The sequence below is a fragment of the Camelina sativa genome, chromosome 3, assembly GCF_030686135.1.
Source record: "Camelina sativa cultivar CO46 ecotype springtype chromosome 3, ASM3068613v1".
Taxonomy (NCBI): Eukaryota; Viridiplantae; Streptophyta; class Magnoliopsida; order Brassicales; family Brassicaceae; genus Camelina; species Camelina sativa.
The window spans coordinates 5152193-5167264 of record NC_141882.1 but is presented as its reverse complement, the minus strand read 5'-3'; the positions used below and the strand labels follow the sequence as shown (position 1 = coordinate 5167264).

General features: G+C 36.1%; 3 protein-coding genes, 1 long non-coding RNA gene and 1 pseudogene across 8 annotated transcripts; 3 read left to right on the top strand and 2 right to left on the bottom strand.

Annotated features, from left to right (window-relative positions):
• Positions 1 to 132: 132 nt before the first annotated feature.
• On the top strand, positions 133 to 3227 carry LOC104771695 (uncharacterized). 2 transcript variants are annotated; one of them, XM_087508434.1, is made up of 3 exons: positions 133 to 2267; positions 2447 to 2599; positions 2733 to 3227. In XM_087508434.1, exon 1 carries the CDS (start codon positions 245 to 247, stop codon positions 2141 to 2143), a length of 1899 nt encoding a protein of 632 aa, XP_087364560.1. In that variant the 5' UTR covers positions 133 to 244; the 3' UTR covers positions 2144 to 2267; positions 2447 to 2599; positions 2733 to 3227. The 2 variants fall into 2 exon arrangements, with proteins under 2 accessions (XP_087364560.1, XP_087364561.1); XM_087508435.1 differs by having other exon boundaries at positions 136 to 2320.
• On the top strand, positions 2783 to 4449 carry LOC104771686 (RHOMBOID-like protein 6, mitochondrial). 2 transcript variants are annotated; one of them, XM_010496253.3, is made up of 4 exons: positions 2783 to 3018; positions 3494 to 3657; positions 3742 to 3905; positions 3983 to 4449. In XM_010496253.3, the coding sequence occupies exons 1-4, from the start codon at positions 2783 to 2785 to the stop codon at positions 4340 to 4342; spliced, it is 924 nt and encodes a 307-aa protein (XP_010494555.1). In that variant the 3' UTR covers positions 4343 to 4449. The 2 variants fall into 2 exon arrangements, with proteins under 2 accessions (XP_010494555.1, XP_087364563.1); XM_087508437.1 differs by having other exon boundaries at positions 2792 to 3034.
• Positions 4450 to 4545: 96 nt separating this feature from the next.
• Positions 4546 to 8499, top strand: LOC104771665 (uncharacterized). Of its 2 annotated transcripts, XR_015595190.1 has the most exons (8): positions 4546 to 4663; positions 5287 to 5382; positions 5450 to 5590; positions 6062 to 6576; positions 6664 to 6733; positions 7030 to 7211; positions 7305 to 7414; positions 8230 to 8499. It is a non-coding gene; the product is annotated as an uncharacterized LOC104771665 (long non-coding RNA). The 2 variants fall into 2 exon arrangements; XR_015595191.1 differs by lacking the exons at positions 4546 to 4663; positions 5287 to 5382 and having other exon boundaries at positions 5454 to 5590; positions 7305 to 7409.
• LOC104771677 (cytochrome P450 87A3-like) lies at positions 4814 to 7309 on the bottom strand. Its single transcript, XM_010496245.3, has 9 exons — positions 7006 to 7309; positions 6596 to 6917; positions 6367 to 6516; positions 6039 to 6290; positions 5852 to 5941; positions 5683 to 5761; positions 5491 to 5597; positions 5269 to 5396; positions 4814 to 5174 (listed from the first exon to the last, which is right to left on the bottom strand). The coding sequence occupies exons 1-9, from the start codon at positions 7200 to 7202 to the stop codon at positions 5081 to 5083; spliced, it is 1419 nt and encodes a 472-aa protein (XP_010494547.2). The 5' UTR covers positions 7203 to 7309; the 3' UTR covers positions 4814 to 5080.
• Positions 8500 to 11802: 3303 nt separating the features above from the next.
• On the bottom strand, positions 11803 to 15041 carry LOC104771656 (uncharacterized; annotated as a pseudogene). The gene is made up of 14 exons (XR_015588970.1): positions 14782 to 15041; positions 14635 to 14682; positions 14482 to 14542; positions 14340 to 14372; positions 14078 to 14218; positions 13761 to 13863; positions 13563 to 13639; positions 13216 to 13472; positions 13001 to 13057; positions 12740 to 12911; positions 12565 to 12622; positions 12387 to 12472; positions 12242 to 12298; positions 11803 to 12096 (listed from the first exon to the last, which is right to left on the bottom strand). The product of XR_015588970.1 is annotated as an uncharacterized LOC104771656 (transcript).
• Between the last annotated feature and the right edge of the window lie 31 nt (positions 15042 to 15072).

The following is a 15072-nucleotide window of genomic DNA, read 5'->3' as shown; positions in this document are numbered from 1 at the left end:
AATATTGGACAAATTTTAATTTAAGCGGGGTTTTGTATTATATATGGGCCACGGCCCACGAGGGTTTGGTCACCGAACCGGTTTAGTCTCTCTATCTTCTTTTCTTTTCTTTTTTTTTTTCACTTTTTTTTTGTCGTCTCTGAGCGGAGCACTTGTTTTGTAAATTACACACAGAGTGCTTGCTAAAAGCTTGAGAAGGAACGATTCAGCTTGAGAGAAGGAACGAATCAGCTTGAGAATTGAGATGACGTTGATGATACGGAGATGGAGTTCTAGAAAAGCTTTGAAATTTGTTCAGCCGGAGACAGGTACTATGAGAAATGCTTTACTCCTACAAAATCTTGTTTTTTGCTGCGAACGAGACTTTTCTGGTTTCAGAGATAGAAATCTGTCTTACAGAGAGAAACTGAGAAGTGGGCTTTTAGATATTAAGCCAGATGATGCTGTCAATCTCTTCCAATCCATGCTTCGGTCTCGTCCTCGTCCTAGTCTCGTTGATTTCAGTAAATTGTTTAGTGCTGTTGCCAGGACAAAGCAGTATGATCTTGCGTTAGATCTCTGCAAGAAAATGGAGTTGAATGGGATTGCACATAGCATCTACACTTTGAGTATTATGATCAATTGCTTCTGCCGACGCCGAAAACTAGGTTTTGCTTTTTCTGTTTTGGGGAAGATCCTGAAACTTGGGTATGAGCCTGACACTATCACATTTAACACTCTACTCAACGGATTATGTCTTCAGGGCCGAGTTCCCGAAGCGGTTGGGTTAGTTGATCGAATGGTAGAAATGGGACATACACCCAATCTCATTACAATCAGCACTTTGGTCAATGGACTTTGTCTCAATGGTAAAGTCTCTGAAGCTGTGGTTTTGATCGATCAGATGGTGGCGAATGGCTGTCAACCCGATGAAGTTACATATGGACCGGTTTTAAATGTGATGTGCAAGTCCGGGAAAACTGCATTGGCCATGGAGTTGCTCGAAAAGATGGAAGAAAGAAAGATCAAGCTCGATACAGCCAAATACAATATCATCATTGATGGGCTTTGCAAAGACGGGATCCTCGACGATGCACTCAACCTTTTCAATGAAATGGAAGTGAAAGGGATCAAATCAAATATTATTACCTACAACACTCTCATTAGAGGCTTTTGTAATGCTGGTAGATGGGATGATGGTGCGCAGTTGCTGAGGGATATGATCACAAGGAATATCACCCCCAACGTTGTCACATTCAACGCCTTGATTGATAATTTTGTGAAAGAGGGAAAACTTCTAGAGGCCGAAACAATGCACAATGAGATGATTCAACGAGGTATAGCTCCTAATACTATTACATACAATTCTTTGATAGATGGGTTTTGCAAGGAGAACCGCCTAGATGAGGCAAACCAGATGCTGGACGTGATGGTTAGCAAAGAGTGTGATCCTAATACTGTAACGTTTAATATCCTTATCAATGGTTATTGTAAGGCTAAGCGGGTTGACGATGGTTTGGAACTCTTCCGCAAAATGTCTTTGAGAGGAGTGGTTGCTAATACAATCTCTTATAGCAGTCTTATCCAAGGGTTTTGTCAATCGGGAAAACTTGAGGTCGCCAAAGAACTCTTCCAAGAGATGGTTTCTCGTGGTGTTCCTCCTAATATTGTGACGTATTCTATTTTGCTGGATGGTTTGTGTGACAGTGGAGAACTAAAAAAAGCATTGGAAATATTTGAAAAAATCCAGAAGAGTGAGATGGAACTTGATATTGGTATCTATAACATCATCATTCACGGGATGTGCAATGATAGTAAGGTAGATGATGCTTGGGATTTATTCTGTAGTCTACCTCTTAGAGGAGTGAAGCCCGATGTTAAGACATACAACATAATGATTGGAGGACTGTGTAAGAAAGGCTCACTACCTGAAGCGGACCTGTTGTTTAAAAAAATGGAAGAGGATGAGCATGAGCCAGATGGTTGTACTTACAACACACTAATCCGAGCACATCTCGGAGGTAGTGACATAAATACATCAGCTGAATTCATTGAAGAAATGAAAAGGGGAGGGTTCGCTGCTGATGCTTCCACCATAAAAATGGTTATCGATATGTTATCTGATGGTAGATTGAACAAAAGCTTTTTGGATATGCTTTCTTAGAATTTTGGTGTTTACATCATATAATCAAAGATTCAGTTTTTAGTTTGACCATTGATTGTGGTGAGAGACTTATATATATTGGAATGGTCAATGCTCCTCCTGTTGATCTGTCTATTTTTGTCAGGTAAATAAAATGGATAGTGCAGGCACATTATATGTAGAATCTATATACTTATAGTAAGTTAATTAGTATTCCTTATTGACTTTGTCTATCGCATCATCTTAACAAATCATACCCCACAAATTACGAAGATAACAGAAACAATATAAGTGATTTCACGTCTGATTTATTTCCTCTCTCAGGTCTGAGATTTTTATCAGAAAGTTAAAAGGAAAGAAAATATCTTCAAGGAGCTGCCATTGACACCACATGTTGGGAAAACCTACCGATTCAACGGTTGAGTTTCTCCAAAATCCAGCAATATAGGTACACAGGAATCGAGAAGAAAACTGAAGGTTAAAAAAACTCTCTGCCTGAATCTCTGATAATAGATTGTTCTGTTTCATGTGTCCTGTCTCATTTTATTCTTCTTCCATTTATTCATCGTCTTTGATCCGTTGATTTCATTTCTGTGTTTTCTATTTATAGTAAACACCAGTTGTGCTGTTCTTTATACGACGAGAGAAGAGAGAGAGAGAATGTCCAGTAGAGATATGGAGAGAGGCAGGAAACACAGAGGGGACACCCAGTGGACGTCCTGGCTGACTCCGACTATTGTCGTGGCTAATGTCGCCGTCTTCATTGTTGTCATGTTCATTAACGACTGCCCCAAGACGACCAATGGCGCAAACGGAGATTGCGTGGCTAAGTTTCTGCGTAGGTTCTCGTTCCAGCCACTCAGAGAAAACCCTCTCTTAGGCCCATCTTCTTCAACGTAAACTTCTTTAACGGTCTGATCCTGTACTGCCTTAGAAATCAAGTTCAGGCTTGTGGGATATTTTGATAGTAATCTTTTGTTTTGATCATTATATTCAAATTTGACCCTTTGACACCTTAGAATTCAAGTTCATACTTGTGGGTCTCAATATTTTCCCTATTTCTTCCAAAATGTTATGAAAGGATACTGATCTCTTTGCCCCATTAGATTTTACTGATGCACAAACCTCATTGTTATCTACACTTGCTTCATTTACTCTGTTAATGCCATGTTGTACTCAAAACAAACTCTGTTCTTAAGATAAAGTTCATCAGAGCCTTTTGCTCTGTTGCCTAGACAACACGACCTGTGAATCCGAAATCTAACTAGTATCTTTGAGGGCATGGTTGGATATAAGATTATGAGCTTCATTAGCAATGAGGTCTGTAACTTTTGGTATTGTTGTGATTCTAACCATATGATATGATTTCAGATTGGAGAAAATGGGAGCTTTGGAATGGAGGAAAGTCGTGCAAGGCAATGAAAAATGGAGGCTCATCACTTCTATGTGGCTCCACGCTGGTGTCTTTCACCTTTTTACTAATATGTTTAACGTGATCTTCTTCGGTATCCGCCTTGAGCAGCAGTTTGGATTCTGTAAGTCTTTCCTATTTACCTGCGATTCTTTCATTCTTCCGTTCTGTTCATATATTCATAATGTCTTGTGAAATGACTCTGCAGTAAGAATTGGACTCGTTTACTTAATATCGGGATTTGGCGGAAACATTCTCTCAGCTCTCTTCCTTCAAAATAGCATCTCAGTTGGTGCCTCGGGAGCTCTCCTTGGACTCATGGGAGCAATGTTATCAGAGCTTCTCATCAACTGGACTATCTACGCCAACAAGGTACCATATCACGTGCCTGTTCTTTTTCAAGATACAAACATTAACTAGGATGTAACATTGTTTCTCAAATTTTCCAGCTGGCGGCTTTGTTCACAATCTTGTTCATCATAGCAATCAATTTGGCAATAGGATTGCTTCCTTGGGTTGACAACTTTGCTCACATTGGTGGTTTCTTAACCGGATTTTTCCTTGGGTTTGTGCTACTGATCCGGCCTCAGTTAGGATGGGAAGAGTCACGCAACTCCTCGCAGTACGGTGCCCGTGCCAGATCAAAGTATAACCCGTGCCAGTACATGTTGTTCTTTATTGCCGGTGTAGTTGTCGTAGCGGGTTTAACAGTTGGGATTGTGATGCTTTTCAAAGGAGAGAATGGGAACAAACATTGCAAATGGTGCCATCGCCTTGACTGCTATCCTACTTCCAAATGGTCTTGTTGATGATATTTTCTTTCATTCATCGTTACTGTTTCTAACTTATTCATTGTCACATTTGGTTGTGTAACTACAAATTGAACTGGATTTTATTTTATTATTGATTCCACAAATTGAAAGATGTTGGGCTTGGAACGAAACTTATTAGCCCGTTTATAAAAATTAGTGACATCATCGTGTATAAACCGGTGAAAAGTAGCCGACACGTCAGCAGATCACCGAGAGGGAACATATGGTTTTTTGGGTTTGGTGGCTTCCTCTGGCCGCGATCTTCATCTTGAAACTACAGTGTTGTCGTTCATCGATCAATCGAAGAAAAGTTCCGAGGTAACTTTTATAGAAACAATCCCAAAAATTAGTACTTTTCATCTTCATCCTAATGTTTTGATGTGTATATTTCCTATTGAAGATTTATAGGCTTAGTTAGATTCTGCAAGCCTTTAATAGTTTGGATAGAGCTATAAATAAAGCCGCTGATTCATTATAAATACTTCCTTAGGATAAATCTCAATAGTACTTGTTTTCTTTTACATAACTTTGTGATCAATAACTATACATTACAGTTTCTGAGCAAGACACAGAAGCTAGTAACAAAATTGTTGTATTCACCTTTATAGCTGATTCTCAGCCTTTTTAAAACCTAATCACATCTTAACTTATGATTTGTCGAAGATGAGTTGTAGTCTTAGAAAATGTATAACGACGTATTATCCTAACAATTCTGTTATACTTTAAAAACATTCTCTAAGACTCTTTTTTATGGAGTCTGACTTGGTAACCATTTGGAAACTGTAATCCAGGAGTTCGAAGTATGTCTCCTCCTTTAATCTCTTCCCATCTGATAAATTCAAGGGGACAAAATAAAATCAGCCTTATTGGAATCTAACACTATAGAAGAGTGTTGTAATTAAGATGATTAGCTTTTTACAAACCTGTATTTTGTTACCAAGGTGTGAAGAAACGCAGCCATCTGCAATTTGGTGAAGTCGGTTCCAACACAGAACCTCATACCGCCACCAAACGCCATGAAGTGCTTTGATGCATTGGTAACTTTTGATCCCTACATTACATCCAATTTTGTGTTGATTAGTTTTGTTATATTTTTTCCCCCAGTTTTACTTGGAGTAGAAGTTACTTAGAAGGTTTGACCTCACCTCCCATCTTGATGGATTGAAGACTAAAGGATCTTTATACTTTTCTGGATTCAAATGTACAGCTGGTGGACAGACCATCACCGCCCAGCCGGCTGGAATGGTATAATCTGTAACCATTGGCAAAAGTCTTAATGATAATATAAGAAAGAAAAAAAGAGGCACTTAAGAATGTTATTGATTATTTTATCATACCTTTGAATTTTATATCTCTCAACGTCTTTCTGAAGATTGCAGGAACTATGTTTGCTAGTCTCGCTGTTTCGTTTATAAACTGCATGCAGAGTTTACTTAAGACTTAGTCAGCTGAATTTTGTATTGAAACTTTAGAAATTATCATACTTTGATCAAAATCTTAAGCAACCTGAAATGTGTACGTCATTGACTTGTATTCTTCCCATGTAAGTCCTGAGTCTGCATCTTCCCGGTTTCTTAGAATAGTCTCATGTTCTTCCTGAGGAAGATGAACACAGTTTAGATTTTTTGATTATAAACCATAAATATTGGTCACTTCTTGGTAAGTTATCTATTGTTTTTATCCCCTGACTAACCGTTAAACGCTTTAGCACTGCAGGGTCATCTGTAAGAAACTTGATAGCTAAAGTTAAAGCGAGAGATGTTGTTTCGAAGCTGGCAAATAGTAAGACAAACATCAAGTCCAGTGCAATATCCTCTGTCAGAATTGTCCCTTCTTTCTGAATCTCTTCAATAACGTAATCAAAGAAATCACTTGGGATCTTCCTCGGGTTCTTACGCCTCTCTTGAAGCATACTCTTCAACATTTTCATTGCCTTTTCCCTACCCTGCAAGACAAGACAGTTTCAAACATTAGTACCAATATGTGAGGCAAGAACTGGTATAAGAGAATGATGGATTCACCTGTAAACATTTGTGATAAGCTGTGCCTGGGATGTCAAAAGGGAAGGAGATCAATCCCTGAATGAAAGCAACAAAGTTTGCTCTTAGATTCTCTGATGACTTGTCTGGTTCATGGCTGATCAACTTCTTTGCGGTGAGATCAAAGATCATCTGATAAAAATGTGTGATACCAACATGTTAGCGACAAGGATTATAACTGAAACAGAAAAGGTGTGCTTGTGAAACTTACGCTTGCGGTTGCATCTTTAAGTTCTACTGAGTCTTGATTTGACCAAAGCTCTAACCTCTTACTTGCAGTTATTTCGACTTGAGGAAGCATCTTCTTGAGACCATCATGGCCAAAGAGAGTCAAGACCATGCTTTTAAGGTACTTGTACATGAAGCCATGTAGTGAACCCACATTATTTCTCCCAAAGATATTGGTAAAAGTGTCTGGATACCAACTCTGGAAACAACGACCCTCTTGTTGAAACACAAAATAACTCAGATCAGCATCTGTTGATACAATAACTGGTCTGCCCACGAGATTAGTCTTGAAAATAGGGCCATACCTACACGTATTAGAACAGGAGTTTTAGAACTAGAAGCATTAATTATTAATAACATTTCTTTGAATGAGAGAATAAGAGAGACACTTACTTCTTGACCCTTTCTTTGACAAAGGGAGGGATGTCTGAAGTTGGGTTTGGCTTGAAGAACTGGATAGTCTCCCCGAGTAATGGGAAACCCATGGAACCAGGTGGAAGCTTCCCTCTGCATTTAGGGTTCCTCCAACTATAAACCCAATGTGTGATACTTATGAGAAGCAGAGAAACCCAAATGAACAATGCCCACATTAAAGAAGAGTATATATGATGAAACTGCTCCGATGGAACTACAAATGAAACTTTTTGTTTTCTCCCTCTGACTTCTTTATTGGGTTTGTGTTCTTAAGACAGAAACTGAAAACGTGCAGAGGAAAGAGACAAAGAGAAGAAGAAGAATGAAAGAGAAGTTGAGTGCTGGCCCATCTTTGTCAACCATTATGATGAGTGCTTAAATAGGCAAGGCAAGTCTCTAGACATAACTCTGATTAGATAATATATATAGCATGTTCTCAAAAAGTAGTTGCAGAATGTAAAAAAAATATAATAAAAGGTTTAAGCAAATTAATAAAAAAAGTACTCAAAACCTGTTTCTAGAATTAGAACCATTATCCGTGTGAAAGAAGGACAGCTTTTTTATTTTTTATGTATTAAAAATAAAATCTTAGGAAATATGATATGAAGGTTCCTCTAACCTCCTAGGCAAGTAGCTTCATTTTAGGAGAGATCATTTGTGAGAGCTCTTCCTCTAGCTCCATTAGATTTTGATTAATGTAACACTGATGATAATAATAATAACATTGTTACTTTAAAACCAAAACAAGACAGTGATAATATATGCTGTAACTTAAGATTTGAGACTCATATTGCTATTAAAGTGAGGGAAAAATAAAACATTTACAGCTTCTGCATTATTGGTTTCATAATTGTTTCTTCTTCTATCATTCCCATATCTATGCTAAAATTGTAGTATCTATTGCAATCTTTGACACCAGGGAAGCCCAAATAAACTAACATATAAAGTACATTTCAGTTTTGTTCTCATTCATGCTCAGGATCTCCTCTTTAGATCTGCTTGTCATGTGTTTTTTAATCATTATCATTATTATCTTCCACTGGTCAAACTCAAGATCTTGCAAAATAATACATACATCAGCTTTTAGATCTTGTTTAGTAACCACTGCATATGCAAATTCTCTGTCCAGATTATGAATTTTAACCTGAGAGTTGAATCATAGTATCACATTAATTATCTTCTTCTTTTTTTTTTTGGCTTTAGGTGTGTGTGTGTGAGAGTGAGACATATATAACCTCAGACGGCTCTTGGGACCCATCAGGTTAAACCAATCACACAAGAAAATATGTGTTTTATAGCCATTGAGCCACGGGCTCAGGATTTGTGCAACAAACCATGCAATTCTACTTTCCTACCCACAAAAACTCAGTTACTAGGTAGGTTACTGTGAAGTACTTCTCCATTATTATTCAACCTTTCTCTGGTTCCATTAGATAAAAAGCAATTTGAGTGTTACATTATTGGTGACAAAAAGTGGTTCCTTCATCAGTAATCCTGGGTCAAAAAAGACAACTTTAAAGTTTGGACCTAGAAACTACTATGTTTACAGGGTGATTAAGACAAAGCCAAGAGCTTATAGGGAAAACAAACAAAAAATGAAACAGGAGTATTAACATTATTGTCGTTGCTAGCAAAATCCAACATTATATTTGTAGGATTAGGGTCGGATTGATGTGTTTGTGTGTGAGATAAACAGGTTTCGTAATTACTGGGTGAAAAATCCAAAATAGTAAGTTAGTATAACCTCGTTAGGGATTTAGTGAAATTAATTAAAAACTGAACATAAATAATAGAATCATTAATATTGATATGTGCTCACGCTAGCTAGGGGGATGTTAGATGTACCAAGATAAAGGAGAACTCAATAAGCTATTAATTGTTTTTGTTTTAAATTTTCTTATTATGTGCTTCAATATAACTAAAGTAAGCTTACCGAAAAATAATATATATAACTAAAGTAACAAATTCCACACCTAATATTTTTGTTTGGAAAGATCTTCGTCTCGTTTTGGTATAACCCTATCAAAAATATAATATTTGCATAAGAAATATTATTAATATTATCTAGTCGCTCATATTGATTCGAATTGGCTTGTTTTGCAATCTTTTGTATATTTTTTGTTTTTGTGATTACGGTATGGGGATTTAAAATATTTTAACTTGATGGCAAGACAATTTTGATGATTGAATTTAATAAAAAAAATTGGTAATAATTTTGATGATTGCATACAAAATCTTTTTGTATATTTTGTTATTGGTCGGAGCTGTTCTTTGGTAAGACTGTATTTGCTTAAAAGTGCGTACTTGAGTCATATATACATGTTCTGTTCTATAACGTGGCATGAACTTATTGGCTGCTTTTGAACACAAAAAGTTGGCCACGTGATACATATCTTCGTAGTACTGAAAATATAAATAGTATCCTTCTAATTGTAATTTTTGCTGTTATTTAGGAGTTTTCTTACAAATGTATCTTGTTATGAACTTACGTTTTTAACTTTGAAAAGGTATTTTATTTCCGTTTGATATTTTGCTGGTTTAAACATGCATTTATATTCATTTAGTCATTAAATTTAGATTAATCGAGCAACGAATCAACAGTTTGATAAGTAGACCGTTGTTGGAAAGTGGTAACATCTAATCGAGTTTAAATCTTTTTAGGCTTAGTTAGTTAACATTTGGATAACATATTGCCCGATCTCGCAAATACAAAATATAAATGCATAGAAATCAAGAATTAAGTATTAATAAATAGAAATAAGACTTTATGATCAAAGATGATTGAAGCTACACGAGGATTTGAGAGAATTGTGGAGAAAGTTCGTTAATGTTGTCTATGCCGTACGCATGGGGAAGCCTTTTATATTCTACAATATTGTGTTATAATTTCAAACATATATACAGCATATAAAATAAAAGAATGAACAGAGTAAGAATGATTACTTTCACTCGGATATAGTTGAATGTGTATAAAACAAATCAATTTTTATCGATGATATATATACAAGGTAACGGTGAAACCTCACCTTTTGGGAAGAAACTTGGCGTTAAAATTTTGATATATGCCGGGCTGGCTGGCCGACTAATATAAGTAGACCATATATATTTGAACATCTCATGGTGGAGAGAAAATATATATGCCAAGGAAAAAGAGCTTAACGGCCTTATCGCACAACATTACAGACAACGCTCTTGGATACGACAAGTAAAGGTGGTTAATCAACAAGGTAATTAAATGTGAAAGGGCAAAATATGTTATGGTTGCTATTTTAAAATCCAAAAAAAATATTTTAGGTTAAAATAAACTACAAAAAAAAAAAAAAAAAAAACAGATTCGGTCGTACGTGTCTGCTTGTCCCCCTAGGGTTTGACCTTTCACAAAAGTAAAACGCCATTCGTGTCATGGAGTCACATATCGAACCATTTGGTCTCTCTACTTCTCGTTTCTAGTTTGTTTTGATTGCATACAGTAAATTTAATGCTTTTGATTGTATTTTAATTATTTAAAGCCACGTTAACATGAGTGGTCTAGTGGATTTGTCAGGTTCCCGCTAATTTTTATTCGGTATAAATTTTTAGCCATACAATTATAAAGTTATTTTGTACTTACGAGTTACGATGCATTCCCAATTAATTAACTTACACTATATGAAACTTAATTATTTAAAAAAAAAAAAAAAATCAAAAACAGGTTTGATCTGATGGTCTACAAACTAGAAGAAAAAAGTTTATATACAAACTCAACTAAACTTCTAAAACCTAACGAGCCAAACGGTTATACTAAATAAATCTAACCATAAAAAAGTATAAATTAATTACTATATTGGTTATTTAGATAAACAATACGAGAAACGACAATCGAGAGTTGTTTAATGATACAACGTGAATCTGGTTGTACTGTTTTCGTAAGCAATTTCGCTGTTACTTAATTACAACAAGTCAACGAAGATTCTATTGTATTGTTATATATTAATATTTAGCATATAGATAACCCCATTAGGAAAACTTTACCACGGAATGTGTCTATATATGAGAATTATACACTTCAAAAAACGCAACCAGCTTAAGCTTAGCTAGTATTATACTAAAGATAATTCCGTATATTGAAAGGGTGAGTGTTTTTGAATAATTTCACTAATAATATAGTATCACGATAGTGTTTCTTAATTTATAAAAATATTAGCAACTCGAGAAGAAAATTGTGGGCGAAGTAAAATAATTGGCATCTGCGGTAAGCAATGATGCCAACGACCATAGAACTTGTCATAAATCAGGGGCCTAGGGAAACATGAAATATCATTTGACTTTCTTTTTTTGTATCAAAATCATTTGATTTATTATGCATACATACGTACACGTACATAACGAATACGTATAGTATGTAGTTGCATGACATCGATTTCTTCATTCGACCAGAAGTTAATTTTTATATAAGATTGGTTTAAACTTTTAAATTAAAATTTGATGCTCTCATAACTCCACAAAAGTGCTGATTTGTTTGTCCGCACTTCAAAACCACGTGATTTTGCACTCGTCGTAAGGTCTACCCAACTTTAATTACCGGTTGCATTGCATTGCCATCTAACAACAAATAAAATATTCTCTGTAATTTCTATCTAATTTCTTATAATATTTTAATTCCTTGTCAAAATAACTAATGCAAAATGAAGTTCTTTTTTAGCCCTCTCATCTGTTTCAATAAAACAAAAATATAATGAAACTGAAACCCATACCAATCGGAAATATTTACAATGGTCAAAGAGAAACCCACAGATGTACTTTCGTCACAAGTTTATATGGTTAGAGGCTACAAAACTGAATATAAAAAAAATGAGAACCTATTGAGAGACTGCTTTCACATGTGTCAACATGTAATTGATTATAATTTTTATTTTTTATTTAAATTTTAAATAAATAGTTAAATAGAATAATAGATATTAAAATAATATATTTGAGAGATTGTGAGAGTTTCTGCCCACTGTAGATGCTCTTAGTCATTTGTGCAGTAGCTTTCTTCAGCGACTTGTCATGGTCGAGCATTGCGTTTACACTTTCTTCCACAAACATAAACTGAAGAAGAATAAAAATACAGCCAAAACCCGTAAACAACAAACCAAACTACTAAGATAAGACCCTCCAATGCAAAATAACAAGTCAACCCTTTTGGTTGGCATCTCACGATTCAAAAATGAATCCAAAGTTTTTGGCTTCTAACCTGAAAGCCCGCGTAGCCCATAGCATTCCCGTAGTAGAAGTTTGCATTTCCAGTTCCCTGTAAAGACAAAAAATCAAATGGGTTCAGAAGGATTTCTTTGAAAGTTTTTGTTGTCATTGAATTGAGTTGAGGTTTGAAGCTTTACCCTCCATATCCAGATGTTGTGCACCACAGGGCTGAGAAGCGAAAATCCAATATGTCCACATAATATAAATAACAAGTTGTTCATGTCTAACATTTACACAGATGCCTAGTTAGAAGTGAATAGCCCACGAGTGTTTCAAGATCGTATTGAAAGAAAAGAGACGGTTTTGTTTTATTACCTGATAATTCATTGACAAACAATGCCCATAAACTCAAGTATAAAGCTGCATCTCCACCCTAGTGATGAGATTAAGGTATAGATTCAAGATTCAAGATTCAAGATTATATGAACAGAAAGCTTTTTAAGAAAGGTACATATATAGTTTCATAGTGAAGGTAGCTAAAAATACTTACTGAAGGATAAGATTTAATAATCGAGGACATGACTAAATAAGCGAAAGCAAGGAAGCAGGGCCGATGTTTGAATCGGAAGGCTAACGGTGGTAGCGACGTAAGCAAAATGTATAAGTTGAAAACTATCAGGAGATAATTTCTAGATAACTCAAAGGCTTCTGAAAAGAAGTACCTGAGAAATGAGATAGAAGGTGGATAAATATGTGAAGATATACCAGAAACTAGAAGAATTGCTACACAAAGATTTGACCTTAGACTTACCAAAAGACACCAATGTTTGGTGACAAATCTTCGATACTCAGAATGAAACTATATGTTCTACAACAGGAAACACAAGGCACAAACACGTTACAGCATCCTTATACTGAAATAGTAATTATGATATAACTTAGAACCTAACATATAGAGAAATCGAGGTCTGCTCCTGTATATTCAGGTTACGACACATAAATTGAAATTTCACAGATAAGTGGTACCTTTTGAACATCTCCTCAAGCCCACCATATTGTTTTAATGATAAGCTACATAAAACCAAGACACAGATCGACAACACTAATACCCAGAATACGAAATGCAACACCGTTCTCCATAAAAAAGGAAGTTGTGTAGTTCTAGTCAATTTGTCTTGTTTAGAAACATCAGAGGTTGATCCAGTCTCAACTCCTCGATCTCTTGTATGAAGGAAATTTTTTAAAGGAGGGGCATCTAAACCATATCCCAACAGTAAGATCAACTGAAGGAAAGACAAGAGATGAGAATCTGGTACCCTGGAGAAACTTGAGATACAGAATTAAATGACAAGGGAAATGAGAGTTATGCGTACTGGAATCGCCAAAATTGCTGGATAAAGAGACAAATGCGTGGCCGTGATTAACCCAAATGCAGCCAGGGGAACTCTTCCTGACAAATGTAAAAGACAATTGTTGAGAAGAAGAACCAAAGAGATGAAATTAGTATAAATCAAAGCAGGTTTCTTAATCCAAGATATAGATATAAAGACAAGTTTCCAACAATAGCTTACGAGTAACTGCTCCGTAAAGAGATACAATGGCAGCCAAATTTTCTATTGGAGAAGTTGATTCCACAGGTACACAAGGGCAGCAATATCTCCGCAAGGAGGATCCCTGAGGGAAACAGGGAATGAGAGACCAGAGAGAATGAAAAAGAACTATGCTTTTGTATACATTAACAAACTTCAACACCATATATAAATATACACCGGGAATAAGACCTATAGATGAGCATTGGCTCCCAAAAACATTGTAGTTCATATCTTGAACTACCTAGTTTTAACTTTGTATAAGCAAGAGATACAACACTCTGACTTTGTTGGATAACTGAATAACTTAGTTACCTCTGTCCCCTGATGACCTGAGAACGGCAAGTCGCTTCAAATTCATTCTGTAAGTCTTTTGAAGCTTCTGACCAATAGCTCGAAGAAGCAATGCACTAAGTATATCTGCAAAAACAAAAACCAAGCTGTATCCAGAAGCTGGTTGGTATCAAGACAAGAATAAAAACGGATAATGTCTCTAATTCCATCAAGATCACAAATTTTGCAATTTTCTTGATCACTTCTACAATGTAGTAGCATTATTACCTGCACAAATGATGATTCGATTGCCCTTCAATCCTGCATCATCCAAATCAAAACCACTTTTAAGTTGGCTCAAATGATACAATACACGGACCCTCGAAAAATTCAGCCAAGAATGTAACTTTGAATCGATTAAAGTCCCTACCTTTGACTTGTGAGGGGACCGAGAACAGAGAGCAGCAATGGAGATCCATGATACATTGATCCTGCATAGAGAAAAAAAAAGAAAAGAGTACGAATTCAACTTCCATAAATCGTTAGAATTTCAAATCCAATATGTAGGAGACAATCACAAAACCTGCGTATGGTGACATCGATGACTGCTTCAACCAGTAACCTTCAGCAACTGTACATTCAATTAAAAAAAAAAAAAAAGGAACAGAGAGAAACTGTTAAGTGAAACTCGAGATGGCGGAGAGAGTAAGATGAGAGTCAGAGACGATACGGCGGCGAACGCTTGTGAGAGGAGTGGAGACCTCCGGACGGGAAGATAGTTTGAAGTTTTCCGGGAAGAAAAAGATAAAGAACAATCGGAGAATCACGGAAGCCATAGCCCAAATCCAGAACCCGTAAGTCGGCTTCTCAAGCTCCTTCTCTGCCATATCTCCTCCGACGTCTGCCATATGAGAGTTTAGGTCTAGGAGAGAAAGAGATCCTCTGTTTCCTTGAGGAAAAGGAAATTATAAAGTTTTGCTTTTTCCTGTTTTCCTGTTTTTTTTTAATATAAATAAGCCTC